Consider the following 27,919-nt stretch of genomic DNA (forward strand, 5'->3'; position numbering starts at 1 on the left):
TAGAAACATTGCTTATTGAACACTGTTGTTGTAAAAACATTGCATCAGCATGACATGATGCATATGCCTAAATACTGATACTGTATGTCAAATAAATTATATAGAAGTTATTATTTTGTTGTAATTCCAAATGTGATCTGTAGGTGTAACTGGTGTACTAATATAATGTGCACATACTATATAATGTGTCTGTGCTGTAGCGTACTATATTACAGTAGGATGGCTGAGGCTGCAGTATAGCAGTGATAAATGCCCCAGCCAGGTGTGTGCCCAGCCCAGGGCTGCCGGTTCCAGTGTGTGGGTTTTGACAGAATCTATGTCCTAAATGAGACTCTATTCGCTTAATAGTGTACTTCTTTTTGACCAGAGCCCTATAGGCCCTGGTCAAAAGTAGTGCACTATAAAGGGATGCCATTTGGGAAGCATCCAGAGAGGCAGGGAGGAGGAGAGATTAATTAGGGTTAAATTTGATTTGGAGCGATCAGCAGTCATGCAGAGCTGAAGCAGTGTTATGCCAGCGAGAGTGAAGTCTGTCCTCTGCATCCCCTACTAATCCACTGAAACTCCAGCACCTCTCTCTCACTGCATCCCAAATGGTACCCTCTTCCCTATTTAGTGCACTGTTTTTTTAGTCCTGGTCAAAAGTAGTGTACTAAACAGAGAATAGGGTGCTATTGGGGATGAACATCACTCTCTATGCCAAAGCAAAGTCTACCTCGCACACAGCAGCTCCACTGCACACACCTTCCCTCAGGTGCTTCAGGCAGCTGTAATCCCTCACACCGCTCCGCTCTGCACTCAGATGTTGTGCTGCCTGTGAGACTCCTGAAGGATCATGGGGTGCAGATTTCTCTATTCCCATGATATCTCCATAGCAGATATACAATCTGCTACTGAAGTTGGGGTAGGCAGGCATATTCTCAAGCTGTAAGGTTAGCACAACAACAATTTGACATGCTGTTAATTGTCCATTAAATGGGCAATCAGCAGTAGCCACATGACATGTACCCATTGATTCTTGAAGAATATAACTTAGAAATGTCTCATGAGCTTAGTTCAACTGTCGTACTCCATCAGAACCCAAAATATAAGCTTGTTTTACTCCAATGTTTGTAAACAAACACTATACCGCCTCAAAACATGGTTAAAACTATTATTTTGATATCATGATGATGGTCAGTCCTTGCATTCATATCTCTGTACATGAATTTGAGAGTGATTACATTTCTTTAGCTCCATCCTCAGCCTTTTACCGAAACAGGGGCGGGAAGAAGCTATTTGTGTTTGTATTGTATAAGGGTAAAGAGAAGGCCACCTCGAACTGGCACTGATATTACTGAAGTAAGTTATATTATTGAAGTAGAGACATGAGTAAAGATGTTTTTTTACATTCAAAAAAGGTCAAATGTTTTTCTTTCTGCCTCATAAGAAAACAGGGGGCAGGAAAACCAGCATGCAGGGAACTACTTTTGTGTATTACTTAGATTATTGTGTGAACTAGACTGTACTGTAGCCTATAGGTGTGAGTGACCAGGTTGATAAGGCCTATGAATCTCATACACTGCATCAACAAAATCATGGAAACAGTAGCAGCATAGCAACCAATTGCTAGGAAAAAGCAAAAGGCGGGCCCGTAAAGAACTTACTTGCTTATTTGGCAAGTGAGCCATAAAAAAATCAATCCCCCAATGACTACCTACCATGTTTCCATGGTGACCATATGGGAAGTGATGGAGCTGTTTGGATGGGCTATGGATATCCTATATTTACCAACATGAATGCGCTCAGATCTGACCTGTTGTATAATTTTTGGGAGACAAATTTCCATTTAAAAAAACCTGCATGTGCGCGACCGACACGCCCATACAACTCCACTTGAAGTTTTGTGAGCGTGCCTCATCTCTATGGAGACGAAGAGACGCATCAGAGGTGAAAACACAGAGTTTGGGAAGTAGCTAGCTATCTAGCGGCTCACTGACTGAAAATGGATTCGATTAAATAGTAAGAGGAGATGATAATAATTTAGCTATTCTGTAATTAGTTAATAGGTTAACAGAATGGTAGGGCATTTGCATTTGCTTTAGCATCTGCCACCACAATTCAACCGATCCAACTGTCTTAGCCTACCTATTATATAACGTTAACTAGCTAATATATTACATTATTATGGTGACGAACACGCCAACGAGTTAGCTAGCTAGCTAATTTTGTTGATATGTAAAATAGCTCCATGTGTAATCTTATAAATCAATAAACTTTACTTCAAATATCGACCATCTGTAACGTTGTATGTCAGGAGTCTTTGTCCACATAATGTACAGCTGGGAAAGACGCGCAGCTGAGAAACTCACCAATGCTGAACACATTTGTGCGGTGAGGAAGAGGAGAGACCTTAAATATGAGGTAAGCTATGTTCCAAAGAGGTAGGCCTAAATCTTGTACATTAGCAGTTCTCAAATAATTTAAATGACATGAAAGTTTACAGGGCATAGACAATTGCATGACGGATGTTGTTCAAGTATGACAGCAACAGATAACAGTGGTAGCCTATGGTGTAGAGATTATTGCTGAATGAAAGTGATGATAATGATGGTGATAATTAAGGCGATTATATGGAAATTAAGGTAATTATGTTGCAGGACCACCTACGCAGACAGGAACAGGAAAGGACAGACGCAGAGGTGAGGAGGGAAGTACACAGAGTACGGACGCCTTCACCAACACCTCAGACAAATAGGTTCAAAGCCCGCAGGTATGAAAGACCATGGGCACAGGGAGCGCCAGGCACCAAGAAGGTATTAACTCTTCACACTTCTACAGTTTTACAAGTGCCACATAACATTGTCATGTCATTGAAACAACATTGGTCCTGTATAGCTCAGTTGGTAGAGCATGGTGCTTGCAACACCAGGGTTGTGAGTTTGATTCTCATGGGGGGCCAGTATGAAAAATGTATGCACTAACTACAAAGAGAGTCTGCAAAATGACTAAAGTAAAATGTCAACATCTCTACAGTTCATTGGTTGAGACTGTAGCCTACATTCATCTTTATCAATCCTCTAATAGTTTCTCTAAACCTTGTCTTGCTGCCTTTCAGTCCTCCAGCTCTGTGAAATCCACCAGATCAGAGATGAGAAACTCACAGAACAAAGGCTCAGAGTCCCGCTTTCCTGCCATCTCCAGCGGAACCCAGAGCAGTGTAACCCAAAGTAGAACAGCAGAATTGGCAACCACATCAAAGACATGGAGAAGAGCAATTGCCCCACTGGCATCCCACTGTAAGATTCTCACAATGCATCCTCTGGTGCATCCTCTTAGACCATGCCCCCCCCCCCCCCCCCCCCCCCGGGGGTGCACATTTAGTTTTTTGCTCTAGCACTACACAGCTGATTCAATAAATCAAAGCTTGACGATGTAGTGCTAGGGAAAAAACAATGTGCACGGGGGGGGGGGGGTTGGATCGAGTTTGGAAAACTTAGACAACGGACTTCTCTCACCAGAGGTTTGGGGTCCAATGACTCCATTTACATGTAAATTTTTTACCAAATTTATATACCCTCTTCTTTATGCTTTTTTCAAGGTAAGGAACAATCTCCACCATGTCACAAACACAGATCTGTGGCTATAAAAAACAGAGCCTGTAAGTTATCCACATGTGCAACTAAGTCAAACACTCTGAAACTAACACAAAGTCAAGACACACTGAGGGTGAAGAAACAGATAGGAGCACCATCATGTGACCGAGCAGATAGTTCAAACATCTCTACAAGACATGATCTGGTCAAGAGGCCATTAGACAGCTGCTCCCTCCCACAGCCCCTGACCTTTTCTAGAAGATCCTACACAGATTGGCCCGGTCTTCCCTCACTGCAGTACCACCGCTCCCCCAGCCCAGAAGACCCAGAGTCCCATCACTATGTCCAGCTGATCTCGGATCCCTTCCAGGGCTTCTCAGAGAGCAGTAGTATCACAGAGGAGTACGTACGCAGTGAGGACACCTACAGGGCTGAGCTCTGCTCCAGGAGTTTAGCTGACACCAGTCCTTTGTCCGTACCGGAGTCCCTCCCCTCGCAATGCCCCTCCAGCAGTGGCACCCTGGAAAGCAGCTCTCTCAGCCTCAGTGACTCCTTCACCGGCCCCCTCAGCAGCCACTTCCGCACGCTGGGTGTTCTGTCCTCCGAGTCTGAGTCAGACGGGGAAGACGACAGCCATTCATGTCAGGATGCTGATAGAGAGAGCTACCAAATCCCTGTGAGGTGGACTGCCTCTCAGTCTCCCAGTGTCCGTACCGTCCGGAGTCCCAGGGGCCTGCAGTCCCAGCTGAGTTTGGAGTCAACAAGCACCCCTGAAGAATCACCAAACAGTAGAGCTTCATACACTGGAGAAGGATATAGTCCCATGCCTTCACTAATGCAAGTAGGTCGACTGTCGATATCACCGCTGTCCATAACACCCTCTGTCACACAGAGAGCCAGCAGGGCTCTCACTATCCCGCAGCAGCTGTATGAACACCTCCCTGAGCTGGATCATCTCAGCCCCCTTAGCCCCAGGAGAGCTAACCCCATCTGGCTGGGGTCAGAGAGATGGCCGGTGCTGGAGGCCTCACCACCCAGGACCAGCTACACCCTGAGGCACTCCCAGCTGGTCAGCAGGATCCAGCAGGAGGAACCAGAGGAGGTCAGAGGAGAGGCCAATAGTAGTACAGAGGACACTCCGTCCTCCAGTGAAGCCTCACGCCATGGGACCTCTGGGCTGATGGATCACCTGACCATGGCCCTGATGGCCCTCCGTGACATCCGCAGGGAGGTGGCTCACATTCAGATGAGCAACGCACAGCAGGGTAGCGGTGCTATGGCAGCTCAGGAGGCCCAATCAGCAACGGCTACCAACCCAGAGACGTTACGCAAAATCAAAGAACGGTGAGAGGAGCTGGAGAATGGGACAAGTACTCTTTCCTTCTGTTCTTGTCATTATGTCAGATGAGTATCCTCTCTAAATATACACTGCTCAAAAAAATAAAGGGAACACTAAAATAACACATCCTAGATCTGAATGAATGAAATATTCTTATTAAATACTTTTTTCTTTACATAGTTGAATGTGCTGACAACAAAATCACACAAAAATGATCAATGGAAATCAAATTTATCAAACCATGGAGGTCTGGATTTGGAGTCACACTCAAAATTAAAGTGGAAAACTACACTACAGGCTGATCCAACTTTGATGTAATGTCCTTAAAACAAGTCAAAATGAGGCTCAGTAGTGTGTGTGTTCTCCACGTGCCTGTATGACCTCCCTACAACGCCTGGGCATGCTCCTGATGAAGGTGACGGATGGTCTCCTGAGGGATCTCCTCCCAGACCTGGACTAAAGCATCCGCCAACTCCTGGACAGTCTGTGGTGGATGGAGCGACACATGATGTCCCAGATGTGCTCAATTGGATTCAGGTCTGGGGAACGGGCGGGCCAGTCCATAGCATCAATGCCTTCCTCTTGCAGGAACTGCTGACACACTCCAGCCACATGAGGTCTAGCATTGTCTTGCATTAGGAGGAACCCAGGGCCAACCGGACCAGCATATGGTCTCACAAGGGGTCTGAGGATCTCATCTCAGTACCTACTGCTCTGGCAGTGCTTCTCCTGCTCCTCCTTGCACAAAGGTGGAGGTAGCGGTCCTGCTGCTGGGTTGTTGCCCTCCTACGGCCTCCTCCACGCCTCCTGATGTACTGGCCTGTCTCCTGGTAGCGCATCCATGCTCTGGACACTACGCTGACAGACACAGCAAACCTTCTTGCCACAGCTCGCATTGATGTGCCATCCTGGATGAAACTCTGTCTCATGCTACCACTAGAGTGAAAGCACCGCCAGCATTCAAAAGTGACCAAAACATCAGCATAGGAACTGAGAAGTGGTCTGTGGTCACCACCTGCAGAACCACTCCTTTATTGAGGGTGTCTTGCTAATTGCCTATAATTTCCACCTGTTGTCTATTCCATTTGCACAACAGCATGTTAAATGTATTGTCAATCAGTGTTGCTTCCTAAGTGGACAATTTGATTTCACAGAAGTGTGATTGACTTGGAGTTACATTGTGTTGTTTAATTAAGTGTTCCCTTTATTTTTTTGAGCAGTGTAGTTACTGGTACCTTGATAAAGTTTGGTATTTATTTTGCTTTTATACAGATGTAGGATCTTAATTTGACCTACACTGAGTGTACAAAACATTAAGAACAACTTTATAAAGTAGCATGAAATCATCCTATATTCTTCATCTCATTTGTAGTCTTCTAACCTCCACAGTCTGTTGGAAGAGTCGTCTGATGAGGAGGAAGGGGACCAGTGTCGTATCTGTCAGTGTGGTGCTGGCTCCCTGACCAACCCCCTGCTCACCCCCTGTCTCTGCTCCGGCAGCCTGCAGTACATCCACCACGACTGCCTGAAGAGGTGGATCCAGACTAAAATACAGTCAGGTAAGTTTAATGACTGATTTAATTGTTGAAATGAATCATGAGGGTGTGGCTCTGAACTGATCGAAGGAATGAAGTGTGTGTGTTACCATGTGTTTCCAGGGACCACACTGTCTGCAGTCAAAACCTGTGAGTTGTGTAAGGGGAGCCTAACACTGGATCTGGACGACTTTGACATGGAGGAGTTTTACCAAAGGCATGGCCAGACACAGGTACACAACATCCCTTATTTTGCATATCCCTATAGCATACTACCCAGCTGTGCAATAACTGTATCAGTCTATTGTTGTGACTTACAATATAAATGCTTATCTGTGTGGTAGCAGGCTGACGTTTACGGTTATGAATCTTGCTCTGGAGGCAGAGCTGAGAAATTTCCAAAGTCAAAGTCAAAATTGGCTATATTGTAGTAATTCATGAAAATCAAAATGTGCCTTTAGTTCATAATTTGACGTTAGGGTTAGGCATTTGGGTTAGCAGTGTGGTTAGAACATTTGAACATCTTGGCCATGTTCTGTTATAATCTCCACCCGGCACAGCCAGAAGAGGACTGGCCACCCCACATAGCCTGGTTCCTCTCTAGGTTTATTTCTAGGGAGTTTTTCCTAGCCCCCGTGCTTCTACACCTGCATTGCTTGCTGTTTGGGGTTTTAGGCTGGGTTTCTGTACAGCACTTTGAGATATCAGCTGATGTACGAAGGGCTATATAAATACATTTGATTTGAATGTTAGGGTTAGGTTTCAAATCAGATTTTATGACTTTGTGGCTGTGCTAGCTAGTGACCACTCTGCAGATCTGCCTCCAGAACAAGATTCATGACGAAAAACACTAACCTGCTGGGTGATATGGCATGCTAGTAGGAGTAAATATTAGTAGGTTGTTTATCTCATCCATATTCTCTTTTAACCTCCTCTGACTTCCCTGCCGTCCCAGGTGGAGCAGACCAGTCCAGAGCTGTACATGTTGCTGATCCTTCGGCAGAGGTTCTCAGAGCTGCTGCAGGTGGCCCAGTCACGTAGCAACACCGTCTCTAGGGTAGGGAGGAACTGTTTCATGGTGATGGTGCTCATGCAGTGAGGGACTAACGTCCTGTTCCCCAATGGTACAGACTACTCCACAGCTATCCATGTATACATACAGTATCACAAGTTAATGCTGTTGTTACTCCTTCAGAAAGTAGATAGCCTATATCTAAGCCTGTTTTAAAGGTGAGGTACACAGTATAAGTGAGAGAGAGGGATTTAAAACAAGATGACTCACTAGGCTTCCCATAAATAATGGAGTATAACTAATTGGTACATTCATGATTATCTGCCACAGTATGAGATAGATTGAAGGTCAGAAATGTTTCTTTATCTTAGATGGCTACCAGACTGTACCTGATTCAGAGAACAGCAGGGGCCAACAGTAGGTGACGACAGTGTTGATCATTTGGTGACAGAAATACTGTGCAAATCTAAATGGATCAACACTTGATAGCCAGAGTTCTTATATTGAGATGTCTGCAATTTACTAAATAATTGCCTTCTTTGTAAAATGGATTTGAGGAGTAAATCTGATTTTAAATAATTTGATTTGAAAGACTGTTAGGTTTAAAGGACAACTTTGATTGAAGAATGATTGATCAATGGAACCTGTTGTGTTTACGGGCCTTTTATAAAAAAATATATCACCAAATTAAGATGTTTTATTGTCACATACACCGGATAGGTGCAGTGAAATGTGTCACACTCTCTGAATAGCTATCTACAGTTGAATAACAGCAGTTGACTGGATGTTGTCTTGATTCTCCCTCAGGTTTGATGGGTTTCTCTTCTTCCACGCACACTGAGGGTGAGAGCCAGCAGAGGGAGCCAGAGAGGCAATCACACGCCAGGGACACCTGACCCACCCACCTGACACCTTCACCCTTCTTACTTCCTGTTTTTAAATCCTGGGTGAAGTGACGTTTATGATGAATTTATTCTAACTTATTTCATGAAATGATTTTAACACACGATGCAGTGCATCTTATTCAATGGTACCATCTGGACAGAGGAGAAATAACTTGACAGAGGTGGTGGGTATAATAAATACATTTATTCTTATCTATTTAAGTTAAATGAATTACTTATTACACTATTTATTACATTTCTATTATTAGGATTTTAACATCAGCTTTGCTTTTATATTGCACACTATGACATTTAACAGATATGACTGACTTGATAGATGGAAGAAGGCTCTTTAATGGTGCTAATTGTTGGAACAGTAAACAGAAATAAACATCCAGAAAATAGAAGTTAAATTCTTAAGGAAATCAACTAGAAAGTCAAACTCAGGGAGCTAGTTTTTATATCAGATGTTTGGTGCGAACCTTTCAATCTTTTTACATACAGACACTGTAGTTTTACTGTACTGTCTTACTGTACAGTACTGTACTGTCTATGTCTCAATGGCTTTATTTCTTTCATAACTTCCTGTAACCTGTAGCTGAAGAAACTTAGTTCATTGTCAAGTTTCAGACCAACTTAAAACAAATTCGCGTAAATAAAATCTTTCAATCGATGAATGTGACTCGACTCAAGTTGCTGTGACCATGGGAGAGTTGTTCTTGGTAATGTGCATCAGTGTAACATGTGTGAAATCACTGATGCTCTTCACTGAGATCCCTGTGATGTGACTCAGCTCCTCCACTACCTGGTGATCAATGGTTGGGCCGTTACTAGTTCACTGAGCAGCATGCACAGTAGTAACCAAACACTAGTTTTTAGCGAAAGTTTACAATCCAACTTCAACATAATAGCTTAAACCTTACTAAGTATGGAAGAAATAAAGGTTAATACTATGACTGTTTACAAGAAGGATATATTATAGTAGCTAATCACCTGTTCCCAGTTAGTGACATTGAGGATGTATGCACCCACAGCAATGACACCAACACCAAGAAGCATGCAGTCTTCAGTCACCGACACAAAAGTCTTTCTGTTGGTTTTCAAAGGGGACACATACTTATTTATGGCTGTTACACTGCTGTTAACTAAACACACGGCCTACTGTTACTAACATTGAGAGGGGAGAACTATGGCTGCCAATGGCCCTGGTCAAAAGTAGAGCACTATAGGGAATAGGGTGCCTTTTGGGACATAGCCTACCTCTGTTCGTCAGATGGGCTCAGGCACTGAGTGGTGGCCTTGAGCAGGGAGTCATAGATGGCTGTCCTCTGGAGGTAGGTGAACTGGAGCACATGTCTACTGAGATGATGCAGGTGCTCCACAGGGATAGAAGAGTCATTGTGCCCTGTAGGATATGGTGGGTAGTGAATAAATAGTTACATACCGGAAACACCAAGAGGCATTTAAAAACTTATTTTTTTATTCTATATCCAAAACATACAATATCCTTGCAGTGAAGCAGCTCAACAACTACACCATACCAGTCATCCAACAGACTCCCATTCAGAGCGACACACAGAAGCATCCAGGGTTAATGCCCTGCTCAAGGGCACGTTGACACGTTGAACTCCCACCAGGACAAAAAAAGTGAACCCGAACCCTCCAAGATCAACCCACAGTTCCACCATAGGTTTACATCAACAATTCGAGACACCTCCCCCCAAGATGAAACATTTTTCTCATGATTTGAAAAACAAATCTTCAGGAGTAGGCAGCGCCATAAGTAAGTGAGTAAACAGATATGACTAAGGAGTTAAATCAGGGCAATTTCTTCATAAATAGACAGGTATTTACCTCTCCATGGTTGCAGGATCCTGTCTATTTTTACAAGTTTTCTATTGAAATTCATTGTGGAGAGCTTATTTATATATTTTGTGATATGAATACCAAGTATGTCTACTTCACCATCAGCCCATTATATACAGCTGAAGTCAGAAGTTTACATACACCTTAGCCAGATACATTTAAACTCAGTTTTTCACAATTCCTGACATTTAATCCTAGTAAAAAGGTCAGTTAGGATCACCACTTTATTTAAATAATGTGAAATGTCAGAATAATAGTAGAGAGAATGATTCATTTCAGCTTTTATTTCTTTCATCACATTACCAGTGGGTCAGAAGTTTACATACACTCAATTAGTATTTGGTAGCATTGCCTTTAAATTGTTTAACTTGGGTCAAACGTTTCGGATAGCCTTCCACAAGCTTCCCAAAATAAGTTGGGTGAATTTTGGCCCATTCCCCCTGACAGAGCTTGTGTAACTGAGTCAGGTTTGTAGGCACCCGCTTTTTCAGTTCTGCCCCAAAAAAATCTATTGTATTGAGGTCAGGGCTTTGTGATGGCCCCTCCAATACCTTGACTTTGTTGTCCTTAAGCCATTTTGCCACAACTTTGGAAGTATTCTTGTGGTCATTGTCCATTTGGAAGACCCATTTACGACCAAGCTTTAACTTCCTGACTGATGTGTCTTGAGATGTTGCTTCAATATATCCACATAATTTTCCTCCCTCATGATGCCATATATTTTGTGCACCAGTCCCTCCTGCAGAAAAGCACCACCACAACATGATGCTGCCACCCCCGTGCTTCACGGTTGGGATGGTGTTCTTCGGCTTGCAAGCTACCCTCTTTTTCCTCCAAACATAACGATGGTCATTATGGCCGAACAGTTCTATTTTTGTTTCATCAGACCAGAGGACATTTCTCCAAAAAGTACGATCTTTGTCCCCATGTGCAGTTGCAAACCGTAGTCTGGCTTTTTTTAATGGCGGTTTTGGAGCAGTGGCTTCTTCCTTGCTGAGCGGCCTTTCAGGTTATGTCGATATAGGACTAATTTTACTGTGGATATAGATACTTTTGTACAGGTTTCCTCCAGCATCTTTACAAGGTCCTTTGCTGTTGTTTTTTCGCACCAAAGTACGTTCATCTCTAGGAGACAGAACGCGTCTCCTTCCTGAGAGGGATGACGGCTGTGTGGTCCCATGGTGTTTATACTTGCGTACTATTGTTTATACAGATGAACGTGGTACCTTCAGGTGTTTGGAAATTGCACCCAAGGATGAACCAGACTTAGTTGATTTCTTCTGATTTTCCAATGATGTCAAGCAAAGAGGCACTGAGTTTGTATGTAGGCCTTGAAATACATCCACAGGTACACCTCAAATTGACTCAAATGATGTCAATTAGTCTATAAGAAGCTTCTAAACCCATGACATCACTTTCTGGAATTTTCCAAGCTGTTTAAAAGGCAGTCAACTTAGTGTAAACTTGTAAACTTCTGACCCACTGGAATTGTGATACAGTGAATTATAAGTGTAATGATCTGTCTGTAAACAATTGTTGGAAAAATTACTTGTGTCATGCACAAAGTAGATGTCCTAACCAACTTGCCAAAACTATATTTTGTTAACAAGAAATTTGTGGAGTGGTTGAAAAATGAGTTTTAATGACTCCAACCTAAGTGTATGTAAACTTCCGACTTCAACTGTAGGAAAACCGCAGGGTAATGTAAAAGTTGTATTTTTTAAAGATCCGAATACGTAATATTGTACACTAATAATAATTTGGTTTTAGTCCAGAGAGTACATAAAAGCTATCTAGATCTTCAATGACACATTGCAGGGATCTAGCTTGCGGACTTAATATAAAACTTGAGTCATAGGCATACATGGACACCTTTGTTTTTAAGCATTGGATTTCTAATCCTCTAATGTTGTCATTGGATTTGATTTTAATAGCTAGCATTTCGATGGCCATAATGAATAGATATGGTGACAGCGGATACCCTTGTTTAACTCCTCTTGACATTTCAAAACTCTCTGAGAAGTAGCCATTATTTACTATTTAAAATCCAGGCATTTATAAATAAAATCCAGTCTTACTTTATCAAATGCCTTTTCAAAATCTGCTATAAATACCAGGCCTGGCTTCTTAGATGTTTCATGATGTTCTATTATTTCTAGTAGTTGTCGTATATTATCTCCAATGTATCATCCATGTTAAAAACCTGTCTGATCAGGATGAACAATACCTGGTAAAACCTTTTTAATTCTGAATGCTATGCATTTCACTAGTATTTTTGCATCACAACATTGAAGTGTAAGGGGCCTCCAGTTTTTTAGATAGACTGGGTCTTTATATTTGCCATCTGGGTCTTGTTTTAATAATAGAGAAATCAGACCTTTCTGCTGAGTACCTGCAAGACTACCATTTCTTTAGGAGTATTTAAAACAATCTAACAATGGAGCTTTTAGTATATCAAAAAAGGCTGCAATCAAGCACTGGGGTTTTTCCAGACTGAAAGGATTTAATAGCCTCAAAACGTTATTGCTCTTTAATTTGGCCTTCACACTGATCTTTCTGTACATTTGTTAATTTTCCATTTTTTATATTATTTGGAAATAATTCCTTACAGTAATCTTCATTGAGTTGGAGAAGATGGGACGGAAAAGAGAACATCTGCCTAAAATAATTAGCTTCCTCTTAAAATATCATTTGGAGAATCATAGATGACTCCGTCTTCAGTAATGAGTTTCCACAAATTATTTTTGTTAGTGTTCCTGTATTGGCAATTCAGGAAGAATTGTGTGCATTTTTCTCCATATTCCATCCAGTTTGCTTTATTTTTGTAATAGATTACATTAGATCGTTCTTGAATAAGTTTCTCAAGTTCTTTTTGTTTTTCGTCTAACTTAGTTTGTATCTCTGTAGTATCGTTTTTATTGCTATCTACCTGAACTCTGAAGGTACATTTAAAAGGTATCCCAAACAATAAGGTGATTTGCTGAACCTCTATTATACTGGAAAAATTCAGTTATAAATTATTTTGTCTTAGTTAAAAATATGTTGTCCTCCAGTAAACTTTGATTAAATTTCCAATATCTCCGTCCACGTGGAAAACCTATATGTGAATGCCAATTTGATGATGATCCAATCTCATCCAATCGCAGTCCCCTATTAAAACTTGTTTAACCTTTAATGCAAGAGAGAAAAAGTAGTCAAGACAACTAGCTTGATGAAGTCTCCTCCATGTATATCTCACTAGGTCGGGGTTTTTTAGTCTCCAAATATCCACTATGTGGACAAATGTCCATAATATTTGTGATTTCCTTAAGGGCACAGTGATGATAGTTTGTAGAGTGATTACCTTTACGGTCCATTAAAGTACTTAACACTGTGTTATAGTCTCCTACCATAATGATTTGATAATTTGTTGCCTGTAAGTTCAATAAATTGGTATAAATGTTTTCGAAGAAGTATGGATCATCCTGATTTCGACCATATAGATTAATGAGCCAAATCTCTTTTTCGTCCACTTTCATATTCAAAAAGATCCACCTGCCTTGCAAATCATTCCTGACTATTTGCACATTCAGATCAACATTTTTGTTAATTAATATCATCACACCTTTTGAGTTCCTTTGGCCTTGACAGAAAATTATTTCACCACCCCATCCCTTTTTTCCACACAACTTCATCTAAGGATGTAGAGTGAGTTTCCTGTAAACAGTATATATTATATTCCTTTTATTTTAGCCACATAAAGACTGCTCTTCTTTTTTTATAATCTGCTAAACTGTTACAATTATAACTGACTATACTTATTTCACCCTTTACCATAACTAGATCCTATTCTCAGTCTAAATTGACCATAATTAGTGACTTTTCACTGCCATCAGAGATATTATGCCGGTCAAAATTAGAGCATTCAAATGTCTGATATTTAGAATTCAAGAAATAGGTTCTAGCAATATTTGTTTTATTCCCTTGCCTGTGAGCCAATGCCACAGATGTTAGAAAATTAAGACAAGATATTATGTGTGTAGTAAATCTGAGTAGGTTGATGTGTATGATATTGGATGTGATTTAGTGAGTGTGTACGATGTCTGTATAAGAGTGTGCTGTCCTGATATCTTCCCCATGCTTGTTGTAAACATATATAAACTTGTAGACAAATACATAAAAAAAAAGATACAAACAATAAACATATTAAATATTAAAACAGTTCTCGACAATAGAGTGAGAGAAGAGAAAAGAGAGTGAGAGGAGAGAGAAAGATCAGGTGTGTGTGTGTATGTATAAGTCCGTATGTGTATGCGAGCATATAATTGAGTATGTGTGTGTTCATATCCACTTCATAGTGTTCAGATATTTTTACAGTTCCCATACTTTCTTTTTTTCAGAACCTGAAGTCCCTGTAGAATGTATTACAGCCATGGTGTTATGGAGCTGTCTCAGAATAGCTGTCCATCTATAAAGAGTATGTCCACAATGAGAAAGGCACGCTTACCCTTCTCCCTCTGTTGCCTTTGTACCGGATACAGTCTCTTACGACGTTTGTTTATCTCCCTTGGAAATTGGTCATTGAGACTGAATTTGGTCCCTTTAAGCTCCCTTCCCCTGCTTTGATAATCTCCTTTTGTTGGTAGTGTTCAAATTTTGCGATGATCGGTCGGGGACCCTTGGTCTTGTCGCTCCGAGCTCCAAGTCTGTGTACTCGGTGGAAAGCCACCTTGTTTACAGTCTCTATAGGAAGTTTCAAGGCAGATTGCATGAATTCTCTGATCGCGCCCTCTGGATTATCGGATACATCCTCAGGAACCCCAGAAAAAAAATATTTTCACGCATGCTATGACTTTGTATGTCTAGTAGCGACTCCTTCATCACTGTTTTCCCTGAAAAAACTATCCATGTTGGAATCATGGATTTTTACCTTGGCTGTGAGTGCCTTGTTCTCTCCTTGGAGCGTGAGAATTTCACTCTGGTTAAACTCCAACCTCCCCCTCAGCCCTGCTACCTCCTCACACAACTTTTCCAGAGGCATTTTACTGTATAAACATTTTACAGCAGTGGGCTAAATCAGGGTCACAGAGTGATTCTTGGTAGTCTTAAACAAATCTATTTTGAAACAGCACTATACACCGCACGCACACACATGGTTATGGGATTTTTTTTAAAGAAGACACCTGTACCATGTCAGATATAGAGTTGAAATGTATTCAATTGTGAGTTTCGATCCCAATATTACACTTTATATACATTTGTCTTTTTTTTATTTTTTTCATGTAACCTTTATTTAACTAGGCAAGTCAGTTTTAAGAACAAATTCTTATTTACAATGATGGCCTACCCAGAAGACAGAAGACTGGAATATAACAAAACAGTTTGACATAGAAACATTGGATTTATCAAGTTTTTTTTAAATCATATTTTTTAAAGATATTAATAACATTCTGCCGCTTTTGGTCATTGCCTGTAGGCAATGGGTTCTACAGGCCTAAATAGGAATGTAGCATGTAATGTAGACCTCATTACAGCAAAATGTCATGTCTCTTTTTATGGTTATCATAAGGACTACAGAATGTGAAATACTTACCAAGCACCTCCAGGAGTATCTCAACATAAGTCAGAGGGTTGGGGGTGTTTAGCCTGAAGTCAAGTGCTTTCAAGATCATCAGCTCCATGTCCATGATAGTTTGTTTGGAAACGCTGTGGCCCATCGAGTGAAGAAACTGCGCTGCTGTGTTGTTGTCGACCACCTGGTAAAGTGAAAGGTGAGAAACGTATTATTGACATTATGAATGGTGATACAAATGGTGATCTACAGATTAGAGGTTGGCCGATTAATTAGGGCCGATTTCCAGTTCACAACCATAGGTAATTGCCATTTTTGAACGCCGATTATGGCCGATTACATTACATTGTCCTGTGTTGCATAGAATCAATGCGGTGCCTGTTAATTTATCCTCGAATCACAGCCTACTTCGCCAAACGGGGGAGGATTTAACAATAACGCATTCGCAAAAAAAGCACAATCGTTGCACAAATGTACCTAACCATAAACATCAATGTCTTTCTTAAAATCAATACACAGAAGTATATATTTTTAAACCTGCATGTTTAGTTAAAATAAATTCATGTTAGCAGGCAATATTAACTAGGGAAATTGTGTCACGTCTCTTGCGTTCGTTGCAGTTTGGGCCACCTGGCTTGTTGCGAACTAATTTGCCAGAATCTTACATAATTATGACATAACATTGAAGGTTGTGCAATGTAACAGCAATATTTAGACTTAGGGTTGCCACCCATTCGATAAAATACGGAACGGTTCCGTGAATTTCACTGAAAGAATAAACGATTTGTTTTCAAAATGATAGTTTCCGGATTTGACCCTATTAATGACCAAAGACTCATATTTATGTGTTTATTATATAATAATTAAGTCTATGATTTGATATTTGATAGAGCAGTCTGACTGAGTGGTGGTAGGCAGCAGCAGGCTCGCAAGCATTCATTCAAACTTTACTGCATTTGCACTTTTACTTTCTTCTCCAACACTGTATTTTTGCATTATTTTAACCAAATTGAGCATGTTTCATTATTTATTTGAGACTAAATAGATTTTATTTATGTATTATATTAAGTTAAAATAAAAGTGTTCATTGTTCATTCAGTATTATTGTAATTGTCATTATTACAAATATATATACAGTGCCTTGCGAAAGTATTCGGCCCCCTTGAACTTTGCGACCTTTTGCCACATTTCAGGCTTCAAACATAAAGATATAAAACTGTATTTTTTTGTGAAAAATCAACAACAAGTGGGACACAATCATGAAGTGGAACGACATTTATTGGATATTTCAAACTTTTTTAACAAATCAAAAACTGAAAAATTGGGCGTGCAAAATTATTCAGCCCCTTTACTTTCAGTGCAGCAAACTCTCTCCAGAAGTTCAGTGAGGATCTCTGAATGATCCAATGTTGACCTAAATGACTAATGATGATAAATACAATCCACCTGTGTGTAATCAAGTCTCCGTATAAATGCACCTGCACTGTGATAGTCTCAGAGGTCCGTTAAAAGCGCAGAGAGCATCATGAAGAACAAGGAACACACCAGGCAGGTCCGAGATACTGTTGTGAAGAAGTTTAAAGCCGGATTTGGATACAAAAAGATTTCCCAAGCTTTAAACATCCCAAGGAGCACTGTGCAAGCGATAATATTGAAATGGAAGGAGTATCAGACCACTGCAAATCTACCAAGACCTGGCCGTCCCTCTAAACATTCAGCTCATACAAGGAGAAGACTGATCAGAGATGCAGCCAAGAGGCCCATGATCACTCTGGATGAACTGCAGAGATCTACAGCTGAGGTGGGAGACTCTGTCCATAGGACAACAATCAGTTGTATATTGCACAAATCTGGCCTTTATGGAAGAGTGGCAAGAAGAAAGCCATTTCTGAAAGATATCCATAAAAAGTGTTGTTTAAAGTTTGCCACAAGCCACCTGGGAGACACACCAAACATGTGGAAGAAGGTGCTCTGGTCAGATGAAACCAAAATTGAACTTTTTGGCAACAATGCAAAACGTTATGTTTGGCGTAAAAGCAACACACCATCCCCACTGTCAAACATGGTGGTGGCAGCATCATGGTTTGGGCCTGCTTTTCTTCAGCAGCGACAGGGAAGATGGTTAAAATTGATGGGAAGATGGATGGAGCCAAATACAGGACCATTCTGGAAGAAAACCTGATGGAGTCTGCAAAAGACCTGAGACTGGGACGGAGATTTGTCTTCCAACAAGACAATAATCCAAAACATAAAGCAAAATCTACAATGGAATGGTTCAAAAATAAACATATCCAGGTGTTAGAATGGCCAAGTCAAAGTCCAGACCTGAATCCAATCGAGAATCTGTGGAAAGAACTGAAAACTGCTGTTCACAAATGCTCTCCATCCAACCTCACTGAGCTTGAGCTGTTTTGCAAGGAGGAATGGGAAAAAAATTCAGTCTCTCGATGTGCAAAACTGATAGACATACCCCAAGCGACTTACAGCTGTAATCGCGCAAAATGTGGCGCCACAAAGTATTAACTTAAGGGGGCTGAATAATTTTGCACACCCAATTTTTCAGTTTTGGATTTGTTAAAAAAGTTTGAAATATCCAATAAATGTCGTTCCACTTCATGATTGTGTCCCACTTGTTGTTGATTCTTCACAAAAAAATACAGTTTTATATCTTTATGTTTGAAGCCTGAAATGTGGCAAAAGGTCGCAAAGTTCAAGGGGGCCGAATACTTTCGCAAGGCACTGTATATAAAATCGCCAGATTAATCGGTATCGGCTTTTTTTTGGTCCTCCAATAATCGGTATCGGCATTGAAAAATTATAATCGGTCAACCTCAACTACATATGATAATGAAAAAGTTTCCCAAAACTCACAGCACTGTGCAAAGACAGTTTGCTTGCTATTTGCACACAAGAGAGGAGAATGAGATGGAACTTCTCACTCAGTTTCTCATAAACAAGGTCCGCGTAATTTCCTTCATGGGCACCTGCTGCCCCTGCAGGTGTGTGTGGTGTTGAAAACAGATCCTCCAGGTGCTTTATCATAAACCTGTTAGCAGAAGATACTCATTAGATTGGTCTTACTTTTAATCACATTGACAGATAACTGATAGTTTCCGTTTTCAAATCATGAATCTTACCTTTCAAGTATTTCAACAGCATGATATCCAACCAAGGGGTCAAGTCTTAACTCTTCTGTGACAAGGAAAATGCATTCTGTGGAAAACAGAGCCAGATGTTTTAGGCCTATTCAGATTGGATTTCATGGCCTAGTCCTACGGTTCAAGTCTGTAAATGTTTTAGCTAGACAGTTTATTGTGGTAACTTTCGAGCATGGCACTTGCAACGCCAGGGTCAAATCAAATTTTATTTGTCACATGCGCCAAATACAACAGGTGTAGACTAGACCTTACAGTGAAATGCTTACTTAAAAGCCCTTAATCAACAATGCTTTAAGAAGTTTCAAGAAAAAAGTGTTAAATAAAAAATAGATAAGTTTAAAAAAAATTGAAAATAAAAGTAACAATTAATTAAACTGTAGCAGTAAAATAACAATAGCAAGGCTATATACAGGGGGTCCCGGTACAGAGTCAATGTGCAGGGGCACTGGTTAGTTGAGGGAACTGAAGTAATATGTACATGTAGGGAGAGTGGGTTCGATTCTTGGGATAGGGCTCCCGAGTGGCGCAGATGTCTAAGGCACTACTTCTTTGTGCTAGAGGCGTCACTACAGACCCTGGTTCGATCCTGGGCTCGCTCTATTGCATCCGGTGGGGACTGGGAGTAGCATAGGGGGGTGCACAATTGGCCCAGCGTCGTCCGGGTTTGGCCGTGATATGCTGTCATTGTAAATAAGAATTTGTTCTTAACTGACTTGCTTAGTTAAATAAAGGTTCAAATTATCAAATTTTAAGCTAAATAGCATAGTGAGCAATATATATATTGTACAGGGTGGATATTGCTTGTAAATATCCTTTTAAAAAGGTAAATGATATTTTAATGGCGTCAGACCGAGGCTCTGCATCTGTCCTGGTGCTCCTAGACCTTAGTGCTGCTTTTGATACCATCGATCACCACATTCTTTTGGAGAGATTGGAAACCCAAATTGGTCTACACGGACAAGTTCTGGCCTGGTTTAGATCTTATCTGTTGGAAAGATATCAGTTTGTCTCTGTATATGGTTTGTCCTGTGACAAATCAACTGTAAATTTCGGTGTTCCTCAAGGTTCCGTTTTAGGACCACTATTGTTTTCACTTTATATTTTACCTCTTGGGGATGTCATTCGAACACATAATGTAAACTTTCACTGCTATGCAGATGACACACAGCTGTACATTTCAATGAAACTTGGTGAAGCCCTAAAATTGCCCTCGCTTAGAAGCCTGTGTTTCAGACATAAGGAAGTGGATGGCTGCAAACGTTCTACTTTTAAACTCGGACAAAACAGAGATGCTTGTTCTAGGTCCCAACAAAGAGATCTTCTGTTGAATCTGACAATTAATCTTGATGGTTGTACAGTCGTCTCAAATAAAACTGTGAAGGACATCGGCGTTACTCTGGACCCTGATCTCTCTTTTGACAAACATATCAAGACTGTTTCAAGAACAGCTTTTTTCCATCTACGCAACATTGCAAAAATCAGAAACTTTCTGTCCAAAAATGATGCAGAAAAATTCATCCATGCTTTTGTTACTTCGAGGTTAGACTACTGCAATGCTCTACTTTCCGGCTACCGGAATAAAGCACTAAATAAACTTCAGTTAGTGCTAAATACGGCTGCTAGAATCCTGACTAGAACCAAAACAATTGATCATATTACTCCAGTTCTAGCCTCCCTACACTGGGTTCCTGTTAAGGCAAGGGCTGATTTCAAGGTTTTACTGCTAACCTACAAAGCATTACATGGGCTTGCTCCTACCTATCTTTCCGATTTGGTCCTGCCATACATACCTACAGGTACGCTACGGTCACAAGACGCAGGCCTCCTAATTGTCCCTAGAATTTCTAAGCAAACAGCTGGAGGCAGGGCATTCACCTATAGAGCTCAATTTTTATGGAATGGTCTGCCTACCCATGTAAGAGACGCAGACTTGGTCTCAACCTTTAAGTCTTTACTGAAGACTCATCTTTTCAGTAGGTCATATGATTGAGTGTAGTCTGGCCTAGGAGTGTGAAGGTGAACAGATATTACAGAAACACTACAGACAAGAAAGAACTGTCCAATCTGAACAGCCATTCAGTGGTCCTGGTAGAATAAGAGCAGAATAGAACATGAACAAATTTGAAAAAACAGACAATAGTATACGTTAAATACTTAACAACATAATAAAGAAATAAGATGCAGATGAGATTGGTAACTACATAATATACTTATACCAACCTAATCTGTATATTTCTCAGAAGAATGTATTTTCTTCAGGATTGCTCTGTCTTTGGCCAGCTTCTCCATGAACTCCTGGCAGGGGAGGTCAAAAGTTTGTCTTCACAATAAGCATGGCCTTGATGGTAGGAACAGTGAACCTATTTCTTGCTGCTGTCCATATATCATTCATTTGGGAGAACACTCTCTCGACTGGTGCATTACTTCCAGGTAAGCACATGACAACAGATGCTAATCTAGCCAGGTTAGTGTGTGGGATGTCATTCTATTTGAAGTGGGTAACCACCGTGCTCCATCTCTGACTAAGCGGTGTCTCAGATGTTTTCCATTCTTCAAGCGATCCCCCCTTTAGGAACTCTTGCAGGCCAGTAACTTCGTCACACAATGATGCATCCTCATTGATGGTCACATTGGGGCATTTTTCCTTCAGTGTGTCTGCTGCCTTCTGGATCTCTTTGCGCAGAGGTTGCCTTTTTAAAAGGAGACAATGTAAATATTTTAGATTATCTGTGTGCTTTTCACATGCTTGCAAGTAGTTCACAGCCATAGTGAAGAATGATTGGGATGTTTTGAGAAAGCTGTCTTTAGACATGGCTCCATTTTCCTCTAGCTCTCTCAAAGTCCTCTGACCAAAACTGGAATGAAGTTTTCATCACGTCTTGCAGTCAATTTTGCCTCAACGTTTCTCAGAATTGCAGCGGAGTCCACAGCACAGTGGTCCTGGCCTCCAAGCATCTTGATCGTGTCACTGAATACAGTCAAGTTTCCATGGACAAAGGCCAGCCAAAGTTCAGTCAGTGGATCTTCGAACATTGTTCGCAGGACAACAGGGCATTTGTCTTCAGAAATAAAAAAGGATTTCAATGGCACATACATTTTCAGCACTCTTTCTAGAGCAGGGAGCATGGACATCCAGCGAACATTGCTGTGACATTACGTCATATCCAAAGCTGTTCTGGCCGTGTTATGAATGAAAACCTAAGCCAATCACCTCCCACTGCAGAGCATTTTTAACTTTGGTATGGACATTGACCCTCCCCAGCCTATTCAGTCCTCCAAAGTTGGTATTTGTTGTCGGCAGAGAATGTTTTCCAAGTTACATTTTTGGATGACCACCAGGACCTCAGCTGCAATTTCCTCTGCTGTTTCTCCATTCAATTCAACAAAGTCAAGCAGTTTTGTTTCCACAGATGTGCTGCCTTCATATATCTTACAATATCTGACTACTATTGGCAGCAGCTTTACATGCCCATGATTGGACGCATCAATGGACAGGGACACAAATTCAACCTGGTCTAGGTCCTGTGTTACCAAAGTAGTTGCCCATGTTACTAACACGTTACTCACTATGGCGTCACATTTTGTCCTAGCACATGTAAACTTTTGCTCATAAAGCTTCCGTGTCAGTTGTGCTGTGCAGTCCATAGATCTGTAACTATGATTGTGTCGCATAGTGTGGTATGCAAAGACACCCTCCTGCACAGCTAAACCATATTCTTCTTGGGAAGGCTCTACCTTCTTGAAGAATGTGGTGACAGAGGACATATCAACACGGGCAATCAGAGAGGCTTTATGCTTTTTCATCTGCTGATGTTCCACCACTGCTGTTCTTCACCGGCTGCCAATTGAAAGAGAGGATGCAGTGAACCATTCTATCGTCTTGACCTGAGCGTATGAAATGGAAATCTCTCTCATCATGTTTATCATAAAAAAAAGTGCATTTCCATTTATTGGAAAGAGTCATTGTATCTCCTCTGTCTGCTCTTCTTCACTCTCATTGTGCCAGTCTTAATTACTCTCTTAACTTTTTATTCTCCTCCAATCTTTCTCCTCCTCTTTTCTTCACTCGTCTTCCTTTCCTTCTCTTCACCTTTCCACCTCACTCTTCTACACTCTCCTTGCTTCAGTCTTTTTACTCCCTTCATGTTTCCTTCTCCTTCCTCTCCAATCTGTATTAATAAATAGCATACTATTAGATAACCAAAGTATTTTAACAGATTCCCATTGCTTGCCTCGTGTTTGTATTTTATCTCAAAAACATTGTTTGGAATAATAAATTGACAGGCTCTGTAATCATATATTTATCTTTCCTCCTCTGTCTCCTTCACTCTTCTTCCTATCCAGTCTTCCTCCTCTCCTTCCTCTCCACTGCTAATGCTATCCATGAACATTTCTAAATATATTTTCACACTACTTATTATAATGCCAAACCATTCAAATTGTAATCTACAAAAATATGCTCTGAATAAATTGTGCATTCATTTAATATAATCATATTTTCAAAATAGCCTGTCCACTGCATGTTTGTTTACATGTGAACGTTTTTTAACCTAGCTAGCTAACTTAGTCTATATAGCTAACGTTAGCTAGCATAACCTATTTAAAACCTTATAGAGCAGATCATCTATCTATATAATACATTGTGATATTATAACATCCCTAGCTAGTATCTCAAACGATTGTAATTTACCTGGCTTGAAAAGACGTTTGTGGTGATGTTGTGGATTCACTTAACACTTGCTAGCTTCTGGACAAGTTTTCCATAGCAGTTTTCTCTAAAACTATCGCGAGCAAGTAGTTAGTTGAAGAAGAAGAGTGAATGAAGCTACTATAGCGAGCAGCCCCCTCTGTTTGGCTTAAACAAGCACAACGCGATTGAGACGTCAACCCGTAGGCTCTACTGCCTGGTCTTTCTTGCCAAGTAAAATATTTCACTTTACGGTCTGCACAGTTAAAAACGGGGAAATTTCCCCGGTACATGGGGACGTCTGGTCACCCTATTGTAAGGAACGTTGCCAAAGCACAGACAGAACAATGAGATAGTTGACCAAAGGTACGAACAACCGTTAGCCAGCAGCGAGCTAAAAACTTACCTATCAATCTTTTGTCTTTAAAATCCCCACTGTAACGTGATAAATTGCTCAGTTTATCTTTGTTTCTGATATTGAGATTTATGAGAAAGTCTGATAAAATCTCAAAAGAAGCTTCACCAAACTTTAGGTTTTTGCTTTGGTTTGGCAAGAATATGAATCTCTTCGCCATAGCTAAAGTTACTAGCTTGCCAAAAATAAAATGGCAAGATAAAAAAAAAACTTTCGTTGTCCGCTGAGTTAATTTTTGAAAATGCAGTACTTTATTTTGCCATGAGATGGCGGTTGACACACTGTTAAAAAAAACGAATCTTTCGCGTCGAAACCGGAAATGTCTGGGGGAGCTATTATAGTGTTGCACAAGCAGGTCAGGCTGTCGCAAAAATGGCTGACCAGAAACCGACAGTGGATCCCGAAGTCCCTTTTGCAAAGAGGATAGATCCAAACAAGGAGGATCTTACCAGGGACGAGTTCTACTTTATCAGACAAGTGGAGCTCGCGCAATGGAAGAAGAAATCGCAGCAACTCAGGGGCCGTAATATTGCAACAGGACTTGCTATCGGAGCCATTGTAATGGGTATTTGTATCCTTGCCAAACTCAGTCACTAAAGGTGAACTGCGTAACATGAGCTAATTTGCCTTAAACGGCATGATATAGCGTTGCCATAACTATTAGCAGTTAAAGTAAACCAGACATAATTCATGTTTGTCCTTGAAGCTGTAAGTCATTGTAGATAGGTTATGAAATTCACGCTGTAGTGGTGAAGAACCGCATGACATGTGTTTGCATAACAGCCATGTACTGTAGCAAGTTAGCTAATTGGATAACAATGTAACGTTAGCTAGTAGCCAAGCAAGGATCTAACTACAGTTAGCTAAGTAGCTCTCTCAACATGCCACTTTATTACAAGTTGCTACAGTGAAAGTTGGTGATGAGTGTAAAACATGTCTGCCATAAATGTATGTTGATGATGATGAAAACGTTCATCCTTGTGTTTATGTAGCTAAGCTCGACTATAGCTTCATACCCAGCACACACCTTGCCTCTGTCAGCACATTTGCCTTGACTTTGCTCCTCCTAGATGGCTACACGTTTTACTCAGTGAAACAGGAGAAGATTATGGATGAGCTGGATGAGGAGGCCAAGGTCGCGAGGATGGGGGGGGTAAAGACAGGCGCCAACTGACTTAATGATCAGATGGACTGAGCTCAGATCGACTGTGTGGTGTGCCACTGATCCTATCCCCTGTAGGCCTACTTGCACTGGAAGGGACTAATGCTGACAAATGTTGGTGCTACATCTTATTCCACTGCTAGCCACTGTCAAGGCAGCATCGGACCCTGTTTTGCCCTGGTATATAGACTTTTATGTGGTTGTGTTGCTGACTTAAGTGTCTTCATGGTGATTAAACATGCTTGTCTGTAGAAATAATTATCTATTATCCCCGATTACCCCCTTACAATTTCAGGATCCTGGGTCTTGTTCATTAGGCACCAAGCGAATGGCAACATTTATTTAAATGGTTTCTGTTAAGTGCCCCAATGAACATGACCCTATTCTCCTTCCTTTTCTTCCCAACGAGTAGGCACTTGTGTAAAATGATTTGTATTCCCTTCAAATCAGCATCAAATGATTTCTCCCAAACTATAGAACTAATTCAACCTATATCAGTAATGTTAATTCTACAGTGGCCTTGAAATGGGTGGGATTAGAATTAGAACAGCTCAACTGAGACAAAGAAACACATTTATATTGAAATATATTTATGTTGATAAAGGATTGAGTTGTACATTTCTTTATATTGTATTTGTTTTTTTCACAACAATAAATGACATCTTATAGCAAGGTCAGTGTAATGTTTCATACACTGATATTGACACAGTAGTACGGCAGCTGAGAGGAACACTATCATTATTTCAACTGTATTTATGTCAAAATATGAGTTAGAGTATGTTGTAGCCACCAAAGCTACAGAGTAAAAATATAAAATAAGACATCGCAAGGAAAAGGCACAGATTGGGCATGGCAGGACAGCAGCTTTGTATGTTAAAGCATCACAATCAACCAACAATCATACATGCATTCACTTTTTCTTTCTTTAAATATGAATCTTAAGAGTCTCATTGCAATATAATTCCATATGTGTATTTAAGGCAATCACTAATATGGGCTCACAGTTTAATTCATTTGTTAGGGTAGTTGTACTCTTCCCCACTTGTGCATATAAATATGCTACTTGCTTTACCAAAAAGTGTGGTGAGTTACTACTAAAGTAGAATTGACTAAAGTGCATAGGGTGCCTGGTTTATTGCGCATTGCAGCAAGGTTTATCATTGTCAATGTGTTTGCACAAGAAAAGTAGCTTGCCAAAATGTCGTTGATTCATTTGTAAAAGTAATTTACAAATGCATTATTTAATATTCACACATTTACAATCATGCTGAGAACCAGTAGTCTAGACCTATGTTTGATTATTTGGGGAGAAAATATAGTCTCGGCTAAAAAGTCAGAGTTAAATCATCAACCATAAATTGCCTTTTTTTTTTAATCGATGTGGATGATTTGGCAATCATTTAACTTGATTTGTTTTGTTTTTTTAAGTAGTTTTAGTCTTGGGTATTTGTCATTTATAGAGCTGTATTGTGCCTAGCTTCTTACTGTATAACCTTTTTATATTTCATAAAAAGGTTAAATTCTGAAATATTCTGGAAAGACTGGCACCTAAATGATTTCAGTGTTGTTGGTCTACCTATAGTACTGTATATGGTTGTTCGGAAAGCTACTTGTCATAGTGTTGCATTTTATTGATAAATGCTCACTATAATGTATATAAGGTACTGCCTAACATCTTTTAACATCTATGTTCACATCTTTCTACACATTGACAACAGTCGTCCTTCATAAAGCTGTTGAATTCATCAGAAATATTGTTGCATCACTATTGTACATTGGAAAACAGGCATGAGTTACTAAAACTATAACAACATATCTGGACTTCCGTAGTCAGACTCTAGAGGGCAGTAGCGAGCTACAGTCAGCATCAACAGATTGCAAACAGACAGTCAAATGTGCAAAGAGGAGAGTGAATAATCTGAAACACAGCGAGAGTTACTGAGCTTCATCTCACTCCACTGCGCACAATAAAAATGTGTGCGACAGTCAGATAAGCAGGAAAATAATGATCAATAGCCTCGGCCTCGATCCCATGATCCCAATATTGTAGTTGGAACAACCCTTACTGCTCTGTGGCTACAAGGCAGGACTACAGCTGATCATTAAGGCACTATGTACAATGATCACACGTTTCTCACTAGCATTGCATACTATGAAGAATGATGGTGCACTACTTGGGCTAGCACTATTGTGAGCCTTTTATACGCATTAGCTGAGGACATTTTGAAACGTTTGACCATCTCACTTTAAACACTGTTCTGGTGGTGTCCTAGAACGGATATGTTGCACTGAACCGTTGAATCTGGCAAGCTTCTCTTGAGGGTGACTGACAGAGGATGACAAAGGTTCTGTTGCCCCTTCATAGCAGAGGGCTCAGTGACCTCTGACGGACCTGTGACCTATGATTAACCCTGTGACTATTGGATCAGCAGAGGAGCTTCCTGGTTTCTGGGGGATCTAGGTTAGTCTCCTCCAATGGGGGCCCAGATAAAGGGTTTAGAGGTGATGTCAGTTCTTTCCTCCAGCAGGATGGGCATGATTATTTCAGTCACATTTTAGATGAGGTAGTCGGCTTAGTCTACAGCAAGCATGGCTGAAGATTCTTACTGGTGAGAGAGGAGACAAGGAGATGCAATGATTAAATGTCTAGAGCATCGTGCATTGCACATTATGATTTCCAGATAAACTTAGATTTTAGACAGCAAAATAAATGTAAGATATGGGTCGTGATTCAA

General features: G+C 40.6%; 4 protein-coding genes across 13 annotated transcripts in view; 2 read left to right on the forward strand and 2 right to left on the reverse strand.

Annotated features, from left to right (window-relative positions):
* The first annotated feature begins 1,708 nt into the window (after window positions 1-1,708).
* LOC110499256 (uncharacterized) lies at window positions 1,709-9,022 on the forward strand. Its single transcript, XM_036956080.2, has 9 exons — window positions 1,709-2,001; window positions 2,297-2,403; window positions 2,640-2,795; window positions 3,098-3,278; window positions 3,581-4,919; window positions 6,304-6,473; window positions 6,573-6,682; window positions 7,405-7,506; window positions 8,269-9,022. Exons 2-9 carry the CDS (start codon window positions 2,314-2,316, stop codon window positions 8,272-8,274), a joined length of 2,154 nt encoding a protein of 717 aa, XP_036811975.1. The 5' UTR covers window positions 1,709-2,001; window positions 2,297-2,313; the 3' UTR covers window positions 8,275-9,022.
* Window positions 7,369-24,341, reverse strand: cntd1 (cyclin N-terminal domain containing 1). Of its 5 annotated transcripts, none has more exons than XM_021576277.3 (7): window positions 24,014-24,341; window positions 18,900-18,975; window positions 18,634-18,808; window positions 15,784-15,946; window positions 9,606-9,750; window positions 9,339-9,435; window positions 8,532-9,150 (listed from the first exon to the last, which is right to left on the reverse strand). In XM_021576277.3, exons 1-7 carry the CDS (start codon window positions 24,180-24,182, stop codon window positions 9,034-9,036), a joined length of 942 nt encoding a protein of 313 aa, XP_021431952.2. In that variant the 5' UTR covers window positions 24,183-24,341; the 3' UTR covers window positions 8,532-9,033. The 5 variants fall into 5 exon arrangements, with proteins under 5 accessions (XP_090069018.1, XP_021431952.2, XP_090069020.1 ...); XM_090212894.1 differs by lacking the exon at window positions 24,014-24,341 and adding an exon at window positions 23,611-23,774; XM_090212895.1 differs by lacking the exon at window positions 24,014-24,341 and adding an exon at window positions 23,611-23,745 and having other exon boundaries at window positions 18,702-18,808.
* coa3a (cytochrome C oxidase assembly factor 3a) lies at window positions 24,338-25,856 on the forward strand. Its single transcript, XM_021576278.3, has 2 exons — window positions 24,338-24,593; window positions 25,093-25,856. Exons 1-2 carry the CDS (start codon window positions 24,395-24,397, stop codon window positions 25,194-25,196), a joined length of 303 nt encoding a protein of 100 aa, XP_021431953.2. The 5' UTR covers window positions 24,338-24,394; the 3' UTR covers window positions 25,197-25,856.
* wnk4a (WNK lysine deficient protein kinase 4a) overlaps window positions 25,757-27,919 on the reverse strand; it is a 75,618-nt gene continuing 73,455 nt past the window's right edge. For 5 of the 6 annotated variants that reach the window (XM_090212884.1, XM_036956076.2, XM_036956075.2 and 2 more), the window contains one exon: window positions 25,757-27,790. In XM_090212884.1, the coding sequence (XP_090069010.1) occupies window positions 27,788-27,790 (3 nt within the window). In that variant the 3' untranslated portion in view covers window positions 25,757-27,787. The remainder of the gene's footprint in view (window positions 27,791-27,919) is intronic. The other variant, XM_090212883.1, reaches the window with a different exon arrangement.

This window comes from Oncorhynchus mykiss, chromosome 20, assembly GCF_057628025.1.
Source record: "Oncorhynchus mykiss isolate SJ-2025 chromosome 20, ASM5762802v1, whole genome shotgun sequence".
Classification (NCBI taxonomy): domain Eukaryota; kingdom Metazoa; phylum Chordata; class Actinopteri; order Salmoniformes; family Salmonidae; genus Oncorhynchus; species Oncorhynchus mykiss.